We start from the raw sequence: 19,787 nt of genomic DNA on the forward strand, positions 1-19,787 counted from the left end.
AATGTTCAGATTATTACAGACTGTTCTGTTTTAGACAGATTCTGTTTTTGATGCATAGTTTGCTTGTTTTGATGAAACTATTGATTTATATCAGTGGATTAAGCCATGAAAAAGTTATACTACAGTAGACACAATGCAAAAACAAAATATGAATTGGTTTGCAACAGTACTTAGAGTAGTGATTTGCTTTATTATACTAACGGATCTTACCGAGTTTTCTGTTGAAGTTTTGTGTGGATGAAGTGTTCGATGATCGAGAAGGTCTCGATATGAAAAAAAGGAGGAGAGGCAAGAGCTCAAGCTTGGGGATGCCCAAGGCACCCCAAGTAAATATTCAAGGAGACTCAAGCGTCTAAGCTTGGGGATGCCCCGGAAGGCATCCCATTTTCTTCAACAAGTATCGGTATGTTCTCGGATTCGTTTCGTTCATGCGATATGTGCAAATCTTGGAGCGTCTTTTGCATTTAGTTTTCATTTTTCTTTTATGCACCATGCTGGATGAGATGGTCCTTGGTTGATTTATATAATGCTCTTTGCACTTCACTTATATCTTTTGAGTATGGCTTTATAGAATGCTTCATGTGCTTCACTTATATCATTTGAAGTTTGGATTGCCTGTTTCTCTTCACTTAGACAACCGCCATTTGTAGAATGCTCTTTTGCTTCACTTATATTTGTTAGAGCGTGGGCACATATTTTGTAGAAAGAATTAAACTCTCTTGCTTCACTTATATCTATTTAGAGAGATGACAGGAACTGGTCATTCACATGGTTAGTCATAAAATCCTACATAAAACTTGTAGATCACTGAATATGATATGTTTGATTCCTTGCAATAGTTTTGCGATATAAAGATGGTGATATTAGAGTCATGCTAGTGGGTAGTTGTGGATTGTAGAAATACTTGTGTTGAGGTTTGTGATTCCCGTAGCATGCACGTATGGTGAACCATTATGTAACGAAGTCGGAGCATGATTTATTTATTGATTGTCTTCCTTATGAGTGGCGGTCGGGGACGAGCGATGGTCTTTTCCTACCAATCTATTCCCCTAGGGGCATGCGTAGTAGTACTTTGCTTCGAGGGCTAATAAACTTTTGCAATAAGTATATGAGTTCTTTATGACTAATGTGAGTCCATGGATTATACGCATTCTCACCCTTCCATCATTGCTAGCCTCTTCGGTACCGTGCATTGCCCTTTCTCACCTCGAGAGTTGGTGCAAACTTTGCCAGTGCATCCAAACCCCGTGATACGATACGCTTTATCACACATCAGCCTCATTATATCTTCCTCAAAACAGCCACCATACCTACCTATCATGGCATTTCCATAGCCATTCCGAGATATATTGCCATGCAACTTCCATCATCATCATATACATGACTCGAGCATTCATTATCATATTGCTTTGCATGATCGTAAGATAGCTAGCATGATATTTTCATGGCTTGTCTGTTTTTTGATGTCATTGCTACGCTAGATCATTGCACATCCCGGTACACCGCCGGAGGCATTCATATAGAGTCATATCTTTGTTCTAGTATCGAGTTGTAATATTGAGTTGTAAGTAAATAAAAGTGTGATGATCATCATTATTAGAGCATTGCCCCAGTGAGGAAAGGATGATGGAGACTATGATTCCCCCACAAGTCGGGATGAGACTCCGGACGAAAAAAAAGAGAGAAAGGACAAAAAAATAGAAGGCCCAAAAAAAGAAAAAAATGAGAGAAAAAGAGAGAAGGGGCAATGTTACTATCCTTTTACCACACTTGTGCTTCAAAGTAGCACCATGTTCTTCATATAGAGAGTCTCTTGAGCTATCACTTTCATATACTAGTGGGATTTTCATTATAGAACTTGGCTTGTATATTCCAACGATGGGCTTCCTCAAATGCCCTAGGTCTTCATGAGCAAGCAAGTTGGATGGACACCCACTTAGTTTCAGTTTGAGCTTTCATATACTTATAGCTCTAGTGCATCCGTTGCATGGCAATCCCTACTCCTCACATTGACATCAATTGATGGGCATCTCCATAGCCCGTTGATTAGCCGCGTCAATGTGAGACTTTCTCCCTTTTTGTCTTCTCCACATAACCCCCATCATCATATTCTATTCCACCTATAGTGCTATATCCATGGCTTGCGCTCATGTATTGCGTCAGGGTTGAAAAAGCTGAAGCGTGTTAAAAAGTATGAACCAATTGCTCAGCTTGTCATCGGGGTTGTGCATGATTTGAATATTTTGTGTGGTGAAGATGGAGCATAGCCAGACTATATGATTTTGTAGGGATAACTTTCTTTGGCCATGTTATTTTGAAAAGACATGATTGCTTTATTAGTAGGCTTGAAGTATTAATGTTTTTATGTCAAATGATAGACTATTGCTTTGAATCACTCGTATCTTAATATTCATGCCATGATTAGATACATGATCAAGATTATGCTAGGTAGCGTTCCACATCAAAAATTATCTTTTTTATCATTTACCTACTCGAGGACGAGCAGGAATTAAGCTTGGGGATGCTGATACGTCTCCGTCGTATCTATAATTTTTGATTGTTCCATGCCAATATTATACAACTTTCATATACTTTTGGCAACTTTTTATATTATTTTTGGGACTAACATATTGATCCAGTGCCCAGTGCCAGTTCCTGTTTGTTGCATGTTTTATGTTTCGCAGAAACCCCATATCAAACGGAATCCAAACGGGATAAAAACGGATGGAGAATTATTTTGGAATATTTATGATTTTTGGGAAGTAAAATCAACGCGAGACGGTGCCCGAGGGGGGCACGAGGCAGGGGAGCGCGCCCCAGGGGGCAGGCGCGCCCTGGACCCTCGTAGGCACCCCGTAAGGCGGTTGACGCTCTTCTTTTTCCACAAGAAAGCTAATTTTATGAGAAAAATCTGGGAAAAGGATTCAACCCAATCGGAGTTACAGATCTCCGGATATAAAAGAAACGGTGAAAGGGCAGCAGGGGAGAACGCAGAAACAGAGAGAGACAGAGAGACAGATCCAATCTCGGAGGGGCTCTCGCCCCTCCCATGCCATGGAGACCAAGGACCAGAGGGGAAACCCTTCTCCCATCTAGGGAGGAGGTCAAAGAAGAAGAAAACGAAGAAGGAGGGGGGCTCTCTCTCCCTCGCTTCCGGTGGCGCTGGAGTGCCACCGGGGGCCATCATCATCACCGCAATCTTCACCAACAACTTCACTGTCATCATCACCAACTCTTCCCCCCTCTATGCAGCGGTGTAACCTCTTTCTTACCCGCTGTAATCTCTACTTAAACATGGTGCTCAACGCTATATATTATTTCCCAATGACGTATGGCTATCCTATGATGTTTGAGTAGATCCGTTTTGTCCCATGGGTTAATTGATGATCATGATTGGTTTGAGTTGCATGTTTTATTATTGGTGCTGTCCTATGGTGCTCTCCGTGTCGCGCAAGCGTGAGGGATTCCCGTTGTAGGGTTTGCAATATGTTCATGATTTGCTTATGGTGGGTGGCGTGAGTGACAGAAGCACAGACCCGAGTAAGTAGGTTGTTTGTGTATGGGATAAAGAGGACTTGATACTTTAACGCTATGGTTGGGTTTTACCTTAATGATCTTTAGTAGTTGCGGATTCTTGCTAGAGTTCCAATCATAAGTGCAAATGATCCAAGTAGAGAAAGTATGTTAGCTTATGCCTCTCCCTCAAATAAAATTGCAATAATGATTACCGGTCTAGTTATCGATTGCCTAGGGACAAATAACTTTCTCATGACAAAAAGCTCTCTACTAAAAATAATTTAGTTGTGTCTTCATCTAAACAGCCCCTAGCTTTTATTTACTCGCTCTTTATTATCTTGCAAACCTATCCAAAAACACCTACAAAGTACTTCTAGTTTCATACTTGTTTCCGGTAAAGCGAACGTCAAGTGTGCGTAGAGTTGTATCGGTGGTCGATAGAATTTGAGGGAATATTTGTTCTACCTTTAGCTCATCGTTGGGTTCGACACTCTTACTTATTGAAAGAGGCTACAATTGATCCCCTATACTTGTGGGTTATCAGTTAACTTCGGCGAGGTCGCGGGGCGCCCTTTTGCGCCGATTGTTTGAAGAGAAGGTCTCGAAGACCGTGAACACATTGAGATCGTTACCCTCGAAGGGGTACCTTGCTGGGGTAGTTTTAGTGAGGATGGCCTCACCGCTTTTAGCCACCTGCCGAAGTATCCAACATGCCCGGAGGCTATGCGTTGGTTCGGAATTCGGCGTCGTATGTATCTGGCAAGGCTTCTCAAGCCATTCATCAAGGACGGTCCTATGCCCTGTAAGGGGCTTAATTTTCTTGTCCGTGAAGCGATGATTGAGTGCCCCGTGAGGGTGCATCCTTTTTGCCCGGACGATGGGTGGCTTAGAGGCCGGTGATTCCCACCGAGCTGTCTGGGCTTTCCAGGCGCTTTCCATTGCGCAGTACTTCTGTACTATGTGAGCCAAATCTGCAAAGTGCAATATGCGGTGTCGGTTGAGGGCATTGAGGATCCCCTCGTCTGTACAGTTGCGGAAAAAACTGATACCGCATCATCGTCGCAGCAATCTTTAATCTTGTTTTTAACAAGTAGGAATCTAGCCCAAAAGTGGTAGACTGTTTCCTGAGGTTGCTGTCGTATATACATTAAATCGCATATGTCCGGGGGACCGGAATAGCTTGGAGAGTATTGCTTGTGGTGGGCGGGTGGGATTAAATCTGTCCCATGGCCCACTATAGAATCCGGGTTCTGAGAAATTTCTGAGATTAACGGCCCAGGATCCGGAGTGTCTTGAGAATTTTTAGGCTCAAAGCCTAGTTCTATGTTCGGAGGACGAATAGTTTCTTGAAGAAGAGTGTCCGGCTCGCAGAGCTCGGAAATCCAAACATAGTTTGTTTTTAGTGCAGGAGGAGTAGTATCCTCACCTTGCTCTTCCACGACGGTCACCAGGTGATTGGTGGGGATATGATTTCTCTCTGGTCGGGTTTAAGCCCAATCAGATCGTAATCTATTGAAACCCCCAGGGCGGCGATGCGATCTAGCAGTTCGTTTAAAGACGAAACATCTGTTGGATCCATCTTGTCGATGCTTTCGGGGTTGATGTGGAGATGGTTTTTGGCAATTCAGGGGACCACCTCAGGCTTTATGGCCGGACGGGCGCCTATAGTGATCTTGCCAATCTGGAGGGTCTGCCCAGGAACTAGGGTTCCTCCAGAGGTGATTTTGTCGTTGATGACGAGGAGAGGCATCGATCCTTCTGTCGACCACACGGAGGAACTCTCAATGAAAGCACCAATGTCGGTGTCAAAACTGACAGATCTCGGGTAGGGAGTCCCGAACTATGCGTCTAAGGATCGAAGGTAACAGGAGGCAGGGGACACGATGTTTACCCAGGTTCGGGCCCTCTTGATGGAGGTAATACCCTACTTCCTGCTTGATTGACTTTGATGAGTATAGGGGTTACAAGAGTTGATCTACCACGAGATCGTAATGACTAAACCCTAGATGTCTAGCCTGTCTGATTATGATTGTCTCTACGGACTAAACCCTCCGGTTTATATAGACACCGGAGGGGGCTAGGGTTGTACAGAGTCAGTTTACAGAGAAAGGAATCTTCATATCCGCACGCCAAGGAGAGTCCCATCCGGACACGGGGGAAAGTCTTCCGTCTTGTATCTTCACAGCCCATCAGTCCGGCCCACGTCACATAACCCGGACGCTCGAGGACCCCGTAATCCAGGACTCCCTTAGTGGGTCTGCTCTAGGCCGCGTTCACAACGTGCAAGATTGCAAAGGATGATTGGCCCATGACCCCTTCACATTTAGGATGTGGACCGGCGTGTTGGCCTCTCTGTTGAGCCTATGTAGGACTATGGCGTGTGACTATGGCGTGTCGATCAGTCAAGGCCGGGCATGACCTAGAAAAGTGCATTCGGCCGAAGTTAATCGAGCTTGTTGGGTAAGTTTGTGCACCCCTGCAGGGAAGTTAATCTATTTGAATAGCCATGTCCACGGCAACGGACGCTCGGAGTTGTATCCCGATCTATACAACTAGAACTGGATACTGGAGACACTAAATGGATATGATGGCTCCGGGATTTCTTTCTCGCAGGGAGTCGAGGAATGATCTCTGGGCCTTACTACAACATACTTATTACCTATGTTATGCTAATCTGCACTCTTCTAGTGCTGCAAGACGCTGCAAGATGCTAGTCTTTGATAGGCTAGGCCCTTCTCCCTAATCTGGCATTTCTGCAGTCTAGTCCAAGGATATAGCCCCATTCCTTTGATACCGATGCGTACTTAGCATAGATCTAATGTAAGTCTTGCAAGTACTTTGGATGAGTACTCACGATTGCTTTGCTACCTTTTTCCCCTCTACCTGATTGCTGCGATCAGATGACGGACCTCCAAGAGCCAGCTGATCCCGCCGCTGACTACTACTACCCCGACGGAGCCTACTACTACGTGGAAACCACCGACGACCAGGAGTAGTTAGGAGGCTCCCAGGCAGGAGGCTTGTGCCTTTTCGATCCATGTTTTCTTTGTTTTGATATCCTTCTTAAGGCAGACTTGTTTACTTATACTCAGATATTGTTGCTTTCGCTGACTCTTGTGTATTCGAGCTTATGTACTCGAGCCCTCGAGGCCCCTGGCTTGTAATATAAAGCTTGTATCATTTTATTTGTGTCTAGAGTTGTGTTGTGATATCTTCTCGTGAGTCTCTGATCTTGATCGTGCGCATTTGTGTGTATGATTAGTGCCCCATTAAATCGGGGGAGTCACAGTTATCCTTTGCCCTTTTAGTGACCTCAATCCTAGAGATGCCAGAAGTGTATGGTATAACAATTTTTTTCCAGTAATTTTGGCTAAAAGGACAAGTAAATATAAGTGTTCAATGGTATCTTCATCTCCAGCCATGCATCACACACATGTGTCACTATTACAAGCACATAAGTGTCAGTGCTTTGATCGGTACTTTGTGAAAGGAGTTCCTTAATTACCCTTAATTTTCATTAGGATCCAGCTAAAAAGGGTGGGTAGGACAAAAGATGTTGTGCAAGTTTTTATTGCACGCACATACAATTATATATGGAATACATGCCTACAAATATTTGATGAATTGGAACTAACTTATTGTTTCCCTATGTTACCGCTATTACATAATTTATTCTATCCATGCAACATCCATTATCCATCTCCATGTCTACACTTTTAATCATTGTTGCTCTCTTTCAGTTACCTTGTACTTGACAACTATTGAGTATTATTGAATTCCGTTACATCGTTGCAATCCAACTACAATAACTAACATCACTTTTGCTACTAATAAATTCTTTCCAGCAAGTATTTGTTTCCAGAGAATTGGCAACTCAACTGCTAAGGCTTTTAAATATTATTTGGCTCCCCTTGTGTTTAATTAATAAACTTGGGTTGTGATACTTCCCTCGAAAATTGTTGCGACCCCCTACACTTGTGTATTATCGAAAAATCATACTGTTAGGCAAGGTAAAGACGCCCGACTACTCTTGGGGGCTGCCAGGAGAGACCCTAGTCGCCGCCCGCCCCGTCTCCTCCCATACCAACCCACCTTGCCATTGACGGAGGAAGCCAACGAGCAATATATGCCTGGTGGACAAAGATAGGAGGCCCTACGCTACAGGAGTCCCAGCGGAGGTCGGATGTTGGAGCGGTGGCCCTGGGACATCTCATCCATGGACATGTTGCAATGGCTGCAAGGGCAGCGAGGCGGCCGGTCGTGGCTTCAACAAAGACGACGCTGACTTGCAACAGTGGCTTTTCATTCCTTGATTCGCCGTGATGGTGAGTTTTCCTGGTTCCTATTCGCGGTGCATCTTCTTGGTCCCTGTATGGATGCGATTTACGGATTAGCATGGTTGCACGCGCATCGGTTATTTTACTCCCAGCGGCACGACTAGAGGCTGCTAACAGTCTCTACCGGCGTAAGGTCTGTTAAGCTTGATGCGCTAGTCAACGCAACCAAAAGTCTAAACCGGGGGAAAGGGCTAGGCAATCGACATATACACTTCAACGGGAAGTCAACACGTGAATAGACTTAGAGGTATGGCTCAAGGGGCCTATACATGGACACAGAGGGGGGGGCAACAATAATTTTTGGATAAATTGTGAAAGTCGGGACTTGAACTCAAGACCTTATGCCCTGATACCATGTTAAACTTCATGCACTGGCCAACACAACCAAAAGGCTAAACTGATGCAAAAAGCTAGGCAATCCATATATACACTTCAACAAGGTCAACCGCTTTTAACATCCGTATTGGAGGTTCCCAACGGGACACCGTGGGTGATTGGATGTCTCCCCTCTCAGTGCAAAGGTTTGGAGTGTTCCACATGGTCCAAGATGGTGTCTGCCAAAAAATATTAGGCGACTCAACTTTGCCTGATGTGTGGGTTTTGCCTTCTCCAAGTTGCCCGATGGGATTGACCAAAATTGGTTACGTAGGCGGTCTAGACTCTCGATGGCATGGAATCGGTGGAGATGGCGGGTGTACCTACGACACTGTTGAACAACATGTGTTACGCGGGCATGGTTCTAATTGTGTCGCTAGGTCTACCAGAAATGTGCGTATGAACGGCTGTGCGATGATGGATCAACAGGTGGTGGCAGAACAAGGTGACATCATCTAGGAGGTGCTTTTCTATGTACATATTTGAACTTCTATTCTTTTATTAATATACACCGTAGAACCGATTGTTCTACGGGTTTTGCTTCAAAACAGCGGAGGTGCTTTTATAGTGCATGGGCACGAGTTCCAGGGCTGAAAACCCATGATCTATCAGGTCTGACTTTCATTGGTTCAACCTGGCATGCCGTTCACGAGGCGCTCCCTTGTTGAAGGCATTGCATGGAGTTTACTAGACTCTTCTCTGAGGTGAAAACCAATGATGTGGCCTTGATGGTTGGATCAAGCGACGACAGGGTCCATGCCTTGTTTCATTTATGGAGGCACCGTTGTTGGAGCATCTATCTTGGTACCTTGGGTTGCCATCATTAATGGTTATGGATGTTGTTTGCTGCAGCTGTTGTGTTGATCTTTTTTTCTTTGTTTTGTACTCCCTCCGTCCCATAATATAAGAACGTTTTTGACATTAGTGTAGTGTAAAAAACGTTCTTATATTATAGAACGGAGGGAGTAATAATTTAGCTATGTGCATCCTCGATGTTTTGGGTAGCTCTTGGGTCATTTTGGTGTAGAGGCCATAATATCTTTTCGATATTAGTATTATTCCTTTGTCAAAAAACTTCATGAAAGTAAACTTCAACACTGCCGGTAGAAGCCAATACGACAGCTCATCATAATATCTATCAGGTTCCATCCACCTGCGCCTGTTGTATCCCCCAGATTTTCTTGTTTCTAGTTTCTAGTATATGACGTGACTATTCTGGGTTGATCAAGTTAGTTTTTACACTATAATAGAAATAATGCATAATGAATAACCATACCGTGATCTTTTTTAGATGGGAATCAAACTATGGTTGAATGGTTAGAAGGTTGGTTGTACGTGCAGCCCATCAGGGATGATTCTTTTCACCATAATGCTGGCATTTGGTGATTGGTGTGAGTTCGCTTTCTGCAGGGAGTGAAGCACTCGATATGATGTGCAATCTCTTATCCCAGTCAAAGAAAATTACTTTACTTCACATCAATGATTAGCACTAGAAAAATATGATGTGAAACACTTGATATGATGTGCAATCTTATCCCAGTTGAAGAACAGATGAAGAACTGTCCTTGCATAATCCAAGGAACATCAAAGGCTTGAAATCTTATAAAACAAGTCTACTTACTACTGCCTCCGTCTCACGACACTTATTTTGTGACGGAAGGAATCTATACCTACTAATAAAAGAAATAGGTATTCTTAGTCCGTCATGCTATTTTATGAAAAACTCCTTAATGTTTCTGACATTAAACCCGCAGTACATATTAAATGCTTTTTAAAATACTCATATCTTCTAAACCGTAACTCTAAATTTAACCTGTTGTATATGAAATTTGATTAGAAAAATAAATAGAATCTGAATATGATGTTATTTTATCTGTTAACAATTTAAAATATACTATGTAGGCTGCAATGTTAATCGCCACACCAACGGTTCCTCGCCTCTGGCTATCAACCTGTCGCGTCGTTTACCATCTCTGGCGGAGGTACGATCCTCTACCTTTTCTTGGTAGGTGCGGTGCCAACATCAGCAAACGACCCAGTAGCCAACCAGTGCGCCACCATCGGCCTGTTAGACGACGCGCACACAACCTTTGTTGAGTCGCTCCTCCCTGTAGGCGCCGAGTTCTGGCCACATCAAGACGAGCCGCAGTCCGCATCGTTCTCCGCCGCCTGAAATGGGGTCGGCCTGTTGGACGATGCGCACCATAAGATCGTTTGTTTTTGTCGTTTTTCTTTACTCACCCGTAAAAACACCTCATCCCGAACATGACATGAATAAATGCATGATCACTTGCTCGTTTCTTTGTACGGATTAAATCTGCATGCAAGCCATGTTGAAATAAAACTCTCGTGGAATCTTAAACTACGCTTTTATAAGTTAAGACCATTTTTGTTTGGGTCATAGCTACAAATTCTCAGATTATAGACCATCTTTTATAAATTAAGAGCGTGTGGTATTTTTTTTCTTCCGTTGCAACGCACGGGCCTTTTTGCTAGTACTGTATATATATATGTTCCTACCACGGACTGGATGATTGGTCCATGAAACAACATTAGGTAGATTGTTCAGCAGTATTTTGCTGCTACCGCCAAGCAAAAACATGCGTCTCCGGAAGGTTTCTGACCCAAAAAAAAAGAGAGAAAAACAACAACCAAAGCTAATATGATAGAATGTATAGAATTCATAAGATAGTCTGTTAGGCGGGAAGGCACTCGAACAAACTAACTGCTGATTCCAGAACTGGCTGGCACTTCCGGTGCCTTGTCTGAATTCCCTTGTACAAGCCCGAGCATATATGTACAGTTTACCCTGAGCTTCTCTGAGCTAAAGGAGTGATGTATGTACAGCTCTGAAAATACCAGTTTGAGCTCATGATCGTTGCTTCATTTCTAAGTTGCCGTCGTGGTCCTTGGTTCGGCGCCGATTCAGTTCTCTGATGACAGACACAATCAACAGTCACCGATGGCAATTTTCTTCACTAGGTGGTTATGAGTATTCTGTTTCTCAGGAAACCCGATATTCAACAAGACAGCTGACAGATATAATATGCTGCCAACTTGTCGCCGTCATGAACGAATCTTGCACTCTTTAGTCTTCAACTGCCGTGTTGAAGACAAAACTAGGAAAAGATGTTGTGATGTCCCTGAATTATATGACATGGAGAAGAAATCAGTAAAGTAAACAAATCTATTCTTTGAAGAACAATGACAAGAAATCTCTGGATAGCTATAACACATGCTGGCTGTAATTTACAAAACAACAATTGCAGTTAATTGGCTGTAGCTTTCAAACTCAAACCTTAGATAGGGTAGGGTCATGTTCTTTAACAGATTAGGGTGGCGCAATACAAATTCCTTCCATTCTTCTTGGCTGATTTTCCCATCCCTATCTGTATCAGCGTCTTCAAACGTCTGAAACGTCAAGTCAATACTTACATCTACTGAAATTTTTCTGAAACTGAAAGTGAAACCATGCATCCACACAAGATGATTAAGAAAATTTACCAGAGATGGCCAAGCAAGTTATTGTTTACCTTATCTATGATGGCCTCAAGAAGCTCGTCAGACAATTTCATATCAGATTCATTCAAAATGGCAATAACCATTTGCATAACCTAAAAAAACAGGCATGCCAATGGATCATCTTGCCGAGGATCAGCTTAAAATGAGAATTACATCCATAATAGATATAAAAATAGAACATGATAATGAACTAACCTCTTCACGCTCAATAAATCCGGTTTGCCTCAAATCATACAGCTTAAATGCAACTGAAAAAGAAAACAGAAAGAGAGCAGCCCCTTTAAATATCTCATCACATTAATATGGGCAGGTGATTTCAGCAGGAACCGTACTTACAATTAATCTTATCCTCCACAGGTGAACATGGATGGAAGACACTGAGAGCATGAATAAACTCATCAAACTCTATTACTCCATTCTTCTTTTCATCAAACAAATCAAAAACCTGGATTACAGAGAACAACTTTAGCTGTGTGTTCTATTTCTAGCAACATCTGATGTGAATAATTCCATAATAACAAGAACAAGAATTCAGAAATTTGTGTAAATAATGAACTTCGCAGCATTTAAAGATAGAAAAATTATGACTCACCCTATCAATAAAAAGATTCTGCCCGCTAGGAGTCTTGAATAATGCTAGCTGCAGTTCTTCCTAAACAATATTTCAACAGATGAAACAGATAAGAGGAAAAAAAAATCGACAGTTCCAATCATACTAGTATTCGAGAAGATAGGACATTCAAACTTTGCTTATTACTCACGATGTTCTTAAGACACAAGTATTTTTTATCCCAAGACGTTATATGTGCACGGATAACTGACTTGCACACCAGTCAAGTAAATGCAAAAATTACGACAGTGTTAGCTTAATAAAAAACTTAGTGTTATGGCCGGTTTAGCTAGGCCCACCGGGCAATCTTAGCCCACAAGTTATCTTAGATTAATTCTTATGCAAGTTATCTTAGGTTAATTCTTATGCAAGTTATCTAGGTTATAAATATAGGCTGTAAGACTCTTTTTGGAATCAAGCAATAAGAAGAATATTATCTCTATTGCCCGGCTCCCAGAGGAGCCGGAGCCCTAGCCGCCGCCGCCATCCTCCTTCCTCGCGACGGCGCCAACGCGCCGGAGCTCGCGTCCTCGCCCTCAATCTCCGCTGTTCTGCCCTTATAACCTAAGGAGTAGAGCCGGTAGGAACCCTAGTCCTACCAATTTGGTATCAGGTACCCGGGTTTCGACCATGTCTTCACCGCCACCACCACCGCCGCTGCCCCTTACCACCACCACCGCCGCCGCGTCATCTCCGATCGCCACGGGGCAGCTGGCCCTTCCGTCGGCGCCGCTGGATCTCATCTCCGGCGCGCCCACCGGCCTGCTGCCGCCCCCCGTCACCACTACGCCGCCAGCTCCATCGACTCTCCCGGCCCAATACTCCCCGGAGGCCATGGCCGGTGTCCTCAACGACCTGGTCGTCGCGGTCCAGGGCATCCGGCTTTACCTGGCCAGCCCGTACAGGCCGTCACCGCCGCTCCCGCCGCCCGTGCCCTCCGGACCGCCGGCTCTTCCGTGGTACTCGGTGCCCGCGGCCCTCGCCGGAGGATACCCGGCGCTACCGCCGCCATCCGCTCTAGAGCCGGCCTGGCCGCAGCGGGCCGCGCCAGCGCTTGCGGCGCCACCCGCGGCTGCCCCCGCCCGCCCCAGCCCCGTGGCTGGTCTGGCCCGCGCCGGTTCCGTCCGTGCCGGCTGCGCCGGCTCCACCGAGCGGGCCACCGGCGGCCGCGGCGCCCCTCTGGCACTTGGCGCCGGCGCCCTCAGCGGCTCTGTGGCCGCTACAGCAGACGCCGCAGGCGGGGGCCACCGGCCCTCTGCAGCCGCCGTTCTCCGCGCCGGCCTGCACCGGGCTGCCGCTGCTGACGTTCCCGACGGGCCACCCCGGCGGGTCCACTCCGGCCGCGAGCCCTCTGTGGTATTTACAGCCGCCGTCCCCGCGGCCACCGACGCGCCGGCCCACCCTCCGCCACCGACGCTGCAACCACCGGCGCCGCCCCTGCCCAGCTCGAGGGCACCCTCGCCGACCGGCCTCCCGATCCGTCAGGTCCGGTTCCCGCCCTCCCCGTCGCCACTTCCAGCGTGGGCAGCTGCGTCTTCGCCTTCGCCGGTCTACACCACGGCTCGGGAGCAGCCGACCCCGTTTCCGCAGCTCGGCGGGCCATCTGGCTCCGCGGGTCCCTATCCGGAGTACTCCGACCAGGCTCCACCCGCCTCGCTGCTCCGCACCTCCGAGCCAGCTCGACACGGCGCTCCGACCCAGACACCGCCGCGATTCGCCAAGATCGACTTCGCCACTTATGACGGCACGGAGGATCCCCTCAACTGGCTCAACCAGTGTGACCAGTTCTTCCGCGGGCAGCGCACACTCGCTTCGGAGCGGACCTGGCTTGCCTCTTATCACCTCCGCGGCGCAGCCCAGACCTGGTACTACGCCCTCGAGCAGGACGAGGGCCGCATGCCCCCTTGGGAGCGCTTCCGCGAGCTCTGCCTCCTTCGCTTTGGGCCTCCGGTTCGCGGGAGCCGTCTGGCGGAGCTCGGCCGTCTTCCCTTCACCTCCACGGTGCAGGACTACGCCGACCGTTTTCAGGCCCTGGCATGCCATGCGTCGGGTGTGACGGCGCAGCAGCGGGCCGACCTCTTTGTCGGTGGACTTCCGGATCACATCCGCGTGGACGTGGAGCTTCGGGGACCCCAGGATCTCCAGTCGGCCATGTACTACGCCCGCGCGTTCGAGCGCCGCGCGGTGGCCATCCAGCAGGAATCACCGTCCCGGACCGCTGGGTCGCTACCCGTGCCGAATTCCGGCAGGCTTCTGCGGCACCCCTTGCCGCGACCGCGGCGCGCCCGTTCCGCCGGCTCACCTCAGCCGAGATACTCGAGCGTCGCCGCCAAGGGTTGTGCTTCAACTGCGACGAGCCCTACACGCCCGGCCACGCCTGCCCGCGACTCTTCTACCTGGAGGTTGCAGACTACATTCCGGAGGACGCCGTCGCCACCGACCTGGCCGCCCCAACTGTCGAGAAGGTGTTTGACGCTGGTTGATCAGCTCGAGGAGTTCAGCAAGCGCTTCCCCACCTTACAGCTCGAGGACGAGCTGTTTGTGCAGGCGGGGAGAAGTGTTATGGCCGGTTTAGCTAGGCCCACCGGGCAATCTTAGCCCACGAGTTATCTTAGATTAATACTTATGCAAGTTATCTTAGGTTAATTCTTATGCAAGTTATCTAGGTTATAAATATAGGCTGTAAGACTCTTTTTGGAATCAAGCAATAAGAAGAATATTATCTCTATTGCCCGGCTCCCAGAGGAGCCGGAACCCTAGCCGCCTCTAACCCTAGCCGCCGGCGCCATCCTCCTTCCTCGCGACAGCGCCAACGCGCCGGAGCTCGCGTCCTCGCCCTCAATCTCCGCTGTTCTGCCCTTATAACCTAAGGAGTAGAGCCGGTAGGAACCCTAGTCCTACCACTTATACGCACTCCATACTTCACCAATCACCATTATGTTGGATCACTTGGGATGACACAAGAAGGAACACGACAACCACACATACAGAGATGCAGGCTTTAAGGTTGAAGGTGCACATGGAAGCCACACAACTTGCTAACCTGGAAAAAATTCCATGTGCTGTCAAACCAATTTTATAACACTCCCATGTGCACTGGTCATGTCTGGATACGTTAGCAGTTGGCACAACACTTCGTGATCAGATACTAAGTTGCACATCACACTGGCGTCCAAAAAAAAAATGGTTGCGCATCGCACTCTTGTAACCAAATACTCCTAAACGATCATCTCTATATATCAAAGTGTCACTATCCATGCGGCCAATAAAACCTATTCCCTTCAGGCTGAAGCCTACAAGCAGAACCCAATTACCCACGGGATAGAACACGGCTTGAGGTTCTAAAAACATATAAACTGCTCCCTGTACTGAAAAGAAGAGCGAGAAGCAAGCAATTCAACACTAATTTACTGATCGGAAGAAGCGCCAGATGTAAGAACTGAAGCGGTTTTTTGAGGTACCTTGTGGATGAGCCCGTCGTCGATAATGGAGCAGCTGATCTTCTTGTAGAGCTCAAACAGCGCCTCCACCTCGTTCACCGAGACTTCGTTCAATTTCATCAAAAGGAAAAGAAAGAGAGGGAGGGAGAACTGGATCAAACGACATTGCAAAGAACGGCAGGTAAGAACTAAGAACCCGGAAGGGGGAAGAGGGATTTAAGTACAGCAACGGGACTCCTCGGCGAGGCGAGCAAGGTTGCCGAAGTCGAGGGAGATGCAGCCTGGCCCGACGCGGCGGCGGAACAGGTGGTGGCTCTTCTTCTTGGCCGTGAGGATGTACGAAGCAGAGGGTTCTCTGCGCAGGCGCGAGGAGGAGGACGACGAAGGGCAGATGTCGGCGAGGCAGTCGGTGAGGACGAAGAAGACGGCCTCGGCGACGGCAACGAATGGCAAGAAGGCGGCGCAGAGCCGCTCCCCCACCGTCAGCGAGCTCCCCGACCTCTGCGGACGAACATGGGAAATCGCAGCTCATAAAAGACATTCGGATTTCGTCCGTCCAAGGCAGAGGAAGAAGGCGGGAAGCGCAAGCGCACCACGTCCCCGGAGCCGGAGGAGAAGCGCGAGTCCATGGCGGCGTACGCCACCACCCGCGTGACCGGCCGTGTCGTTTTGGGGGCTCAGGCATTGTGCTAGTTGGGGAGTTCAGTGGCAGTGTGACGCCGGCTCGCTTTCAGCTGAGATTTCCTTGCCGTAATGATCATTTCCTTCAGTTTGTGTCATGCTCGGACGCACAAACCACAACCCGCTTTTAGTTTTTCTTTCTTCTTTTCTTCTCTTCCTTTTTAGCAGTTTCTTTTCTTCTCTTCTTTGCGTGCTTTATCTGCTTTTATCGATTCGAGAATATCCTTTTTTTAACACATGTCGGACGGCCAAAAACATGACGGCGTGCGTGACACAAGGATATCGCAAGTAAAGCAGCTTTCTTAAACTTTCTTTCAAGCCTAAGGCTAAGGACATCTCCAAAGCGGACTCTCAAACCGCCTGTATCCGTCCTAATCAAGCGGTCCGGATGCATTTTGTCATTGGTCCACAGACCGGCCCCGACTCTGTTTTCTCGTAAACCGGAGGCAAATCAGCGGGATGGGGCTTTGCGGGCGCCCAGACCGCTGGCACGCACGCGTCAACACCTCGGTCCCAAGCAAAACCCTCTCACGCACGCCGACCGAGAATGCCGCTCGCGCCACGTCCGGTCTCGCACCTGTTCAATGCCAGAGCGGCATGACCGGACGACTCTCTCCGCATTCAAATAGGTTGCCCGTCCATCCGCCTGACGGCATTAAAGAAAGCACGACTGCCGAGAAACCCACTCTAGCGTCCGCATTCGCACATCCTGTCACTTGGCCTAGCCGGCGCCTGCTATTTATACATGGCCAAGCCGACACGATCGGCACCGCACCATACCACACCTCCGCTCCCGATCTCCTAGTTGCACCACGTCTGCCATACCTCGAGCTCCAAAGCGTTATGCGACAGCCTCTCCATCGAACAGAAGCAGGAGCTGGCCAACTAGCAGGCTTGCCGTGCCAGTTGAATAGAGGCAAGCTTGCCGGCGAGCTCGCCGGAGGGCAGCGACGCCGACAAGAGGACGGACGAGGCATACGACGACAAGCCGGGACCACCGCCCTCGTTGGTCCATGTCGACATATCATTGGAGCATGCCCCGAGCGTGCTTCGACGTCGTATTGGCAGAAGAGCAGCAGGCTCGCCGATGTCGGCGTTCCGACATGCATAAGAGGACTAAAGATACAACCTTCGGCTCCTCGATGAGTACCGACTCGGGGAGGGGCAAAACACCGGCGAGTAGGCGAACGACTATGCCATCGCGACCATGGTTGAGAGGATCCCAGATTCCTAGTTGAGCAACAGACGTTGTACTAGTCCCGTAGCGGCGGCGAGATCTGCCGCAAGCGATGGCTGATACGTCCATTTTGCATCATGTTTTCCTACTAATATTTATATTGTTTTTGGGTCATTATTTCACTTTATGATGCAATTCTAATGCCTTTTCTCTCTTGATTTGCAAGCTTTACATGGAGAGGGAGATTACCGGGAGCTGGAGTTCTGAACCTAAAAGAGCTACAACAAAGATAACTATTCTACAAAGCTCCAAATGATCTGAAACTTCAGGATGATTTTTTATTGAATAAATAAAAAATACTGGAGCAAAGAAACACCAGAGGGGGGCCACCAGTTGCCCATAAGGCAACAGGGCCCGGCCACCCCCTGGGCGCGCCCTGATGCCTTATGGGGCCACAGCTGGCCTCCGGTGCCCATCTTCTGCTACATGAAGGGTTTTTACCTAGAACAAAATAAGAGAAGGCTTTAGGGACGAAGCGTCGGCGTCTCCAGGCGGAACCTGGGCAGGAGCACTTTTGCTCCGGCGGAGCGATTCCACCGGGAATACTTCCCTCCTGGAGGGGGAAATCGAAGCCATCGACATTACCAACGATCCTCTCATCGTGGGAGGACAAATCTTCATAAACATCTTCACCAGAACCATCTCATCTCAAACCCTAGTTCATCTCTTGTATTCGATCTTTGTCCCAAAACCTCATATTGGTACCGGTTGCTATTAGTGTTGATTACATCTTGTAGTTGATTCTAGTTGGTTTATTTGGTGGAAGATTAAATATTCAGATCCTCAAGAATATTCAATACACCTCTGATATTGAACATGAATATGATTTGTGAGTAGTTACTTCCATTCTTGAGGACATGAGAGAAGTCTTTGAAGGAAATATGCCCTAGAGGCAATAATAAAGTTGTTATTTTATATTTTCTTATTCATGATAAAGGTTTATTATTCATGCTAGAATTGTATTGATCGGAAACTTAAATACATGTGTGAATACATAAACAAATACCGTGTCCCTAGCTAGTGAGCCTCTACTAGACTAGCTCGTTGATCAAAGATGGTTAAGGTTTTCTAACCATGGACATGTGTTGTCATTTGATAACGGGATCACATCATTAGGACAATGATGTGATGAACAAGACCCATCCGTTAGCTTAGCATAATGATCGTTCAGTTTTATTGCTATTGCTTTCTACATGTCAAATACATATTCCTTCGACTATGAGATTATGCAACTCCCGGATACCGGAGGAATACCTTGTGTGCTATCAAACGTCACAACGTAACTGGGTGATCATAAAGATGCTCTACAGGTATCTCCGAAGGTGTTTGTTGAGTTGGGATAGATCAAGATTAGGATTTGTCACTCCGAGTTTCGTAGAGGTATCTCTGGGCCCTCTCGGTAATACACATCATAAGCTTGAAAGCAAATGACTAAGAATTTAGTTACAAGGTGATGTATTACGGAACGAATAAAGAGACTTGTCAGCAACGATATTGAACTAGGTATAGAGATACCGACGATCGAATCTCGGGCAAGTAACATACCAATGGACAAAGGGAATTACGTATATTGTCATAACGGTTCGACCGATAAAGATCTTCGTAGAATATTTAGGAGCCAATATGGGCATCCAGGTTCCGCTATTGGTTATTGACCGGAGAGGTGTCTCGGTCATGTCTACATAGTTCTTGAACCCGTAGGGTCCGCACGCTTAACGTTCGTTGACGATATATATGAGTTATGTGATTTGGTGACCGAATGTTGTTCGTAGTCCTGGATGAGATCACGGACTTGACGAGGAGTCTCGAAATGGGCGAGAGGTAAAGATTGATATTAGGACGATGGTATTCGGACAACGAAAGTGTTTCGGAGGGTGCTGAGTACTTATCGGGTCACTGGAAAGGAGTTTCGGGGACCCCCGGCAAAGATATGGGCCTTATGGGCCAAGAGAGGAAACGCACCAGCCACAAGGGGCTGGTGTGCACCCCATAGCAGGCCGGCCTAAGGAGGAGAAGGAAAGGGTAAGGGAAAGGAAAGTGTGGATTAGGATTCCCACTTCCTTCCCTCT

The 19,787-nt window shown here is 47.3% G+C and overlaps 1 protein-coding gene across 2 annotated transcripts; it reads right to left on the reverse strand.

Moving 5' to 3' along the window:
• Positions 1–10,881: 10,881 nt before the first annotated feature.
• On the reverse strand, positions 10,882–16,595 carry LOC123078448 (calcineurin B-like protein 9). Of its 2 annotated transcripts, XM_044500958.1 has the most exons (9): positions 16,394–16,594; positions 16,025–16,301; positions 15,822–15,904; positions 12,343–12,402; positions 12,087–12,195; positions 11,946–11,998; positions 11,762–11,842; positions 11,527–11,639; positions 10,882–11,371 (listed from the first exon to the last, which is right to left on the reverse strand). In XM_044500958.1, exons 1-9 carry the CDS (start codon positions 16,427–16,429, stop codon positions 11,317–11,319), a joined length of 867 nt encoding a protein of 288 aa, XP_044356893.1. In that variant the 5' UTR covers positions 16,430–16,594; the 3' UTR covers positions 10,882–11,316. The 2 variants fall into 2 exon arrangements, with proteins under 2 accessions (XP_044356893.1, XP_044356894.1); XM_044500959.1 differs by lacking the exon at positions 11,527–11,639 and having other exon boundaries at positions 16,394–16,595.
• Positions 16,596–19,787: the final 3,192 nt, after the last annotated feature.

This window comes from Triticum aestivum, chromosome 3D (assembly GCF_018294505.1).
Source record: "Triticum aestivum cultivar Chinese Spring chromosome 3D, IWGSC CS RefSeq v2.1, whole genome shotgun sequence".
NCBI classification, from domain to species: Eukaryota; Viridiplantae; Streptophyta; class Magnoliopsida; order Poales; family Poaceae; genus Triticum; species Triticum aestivum.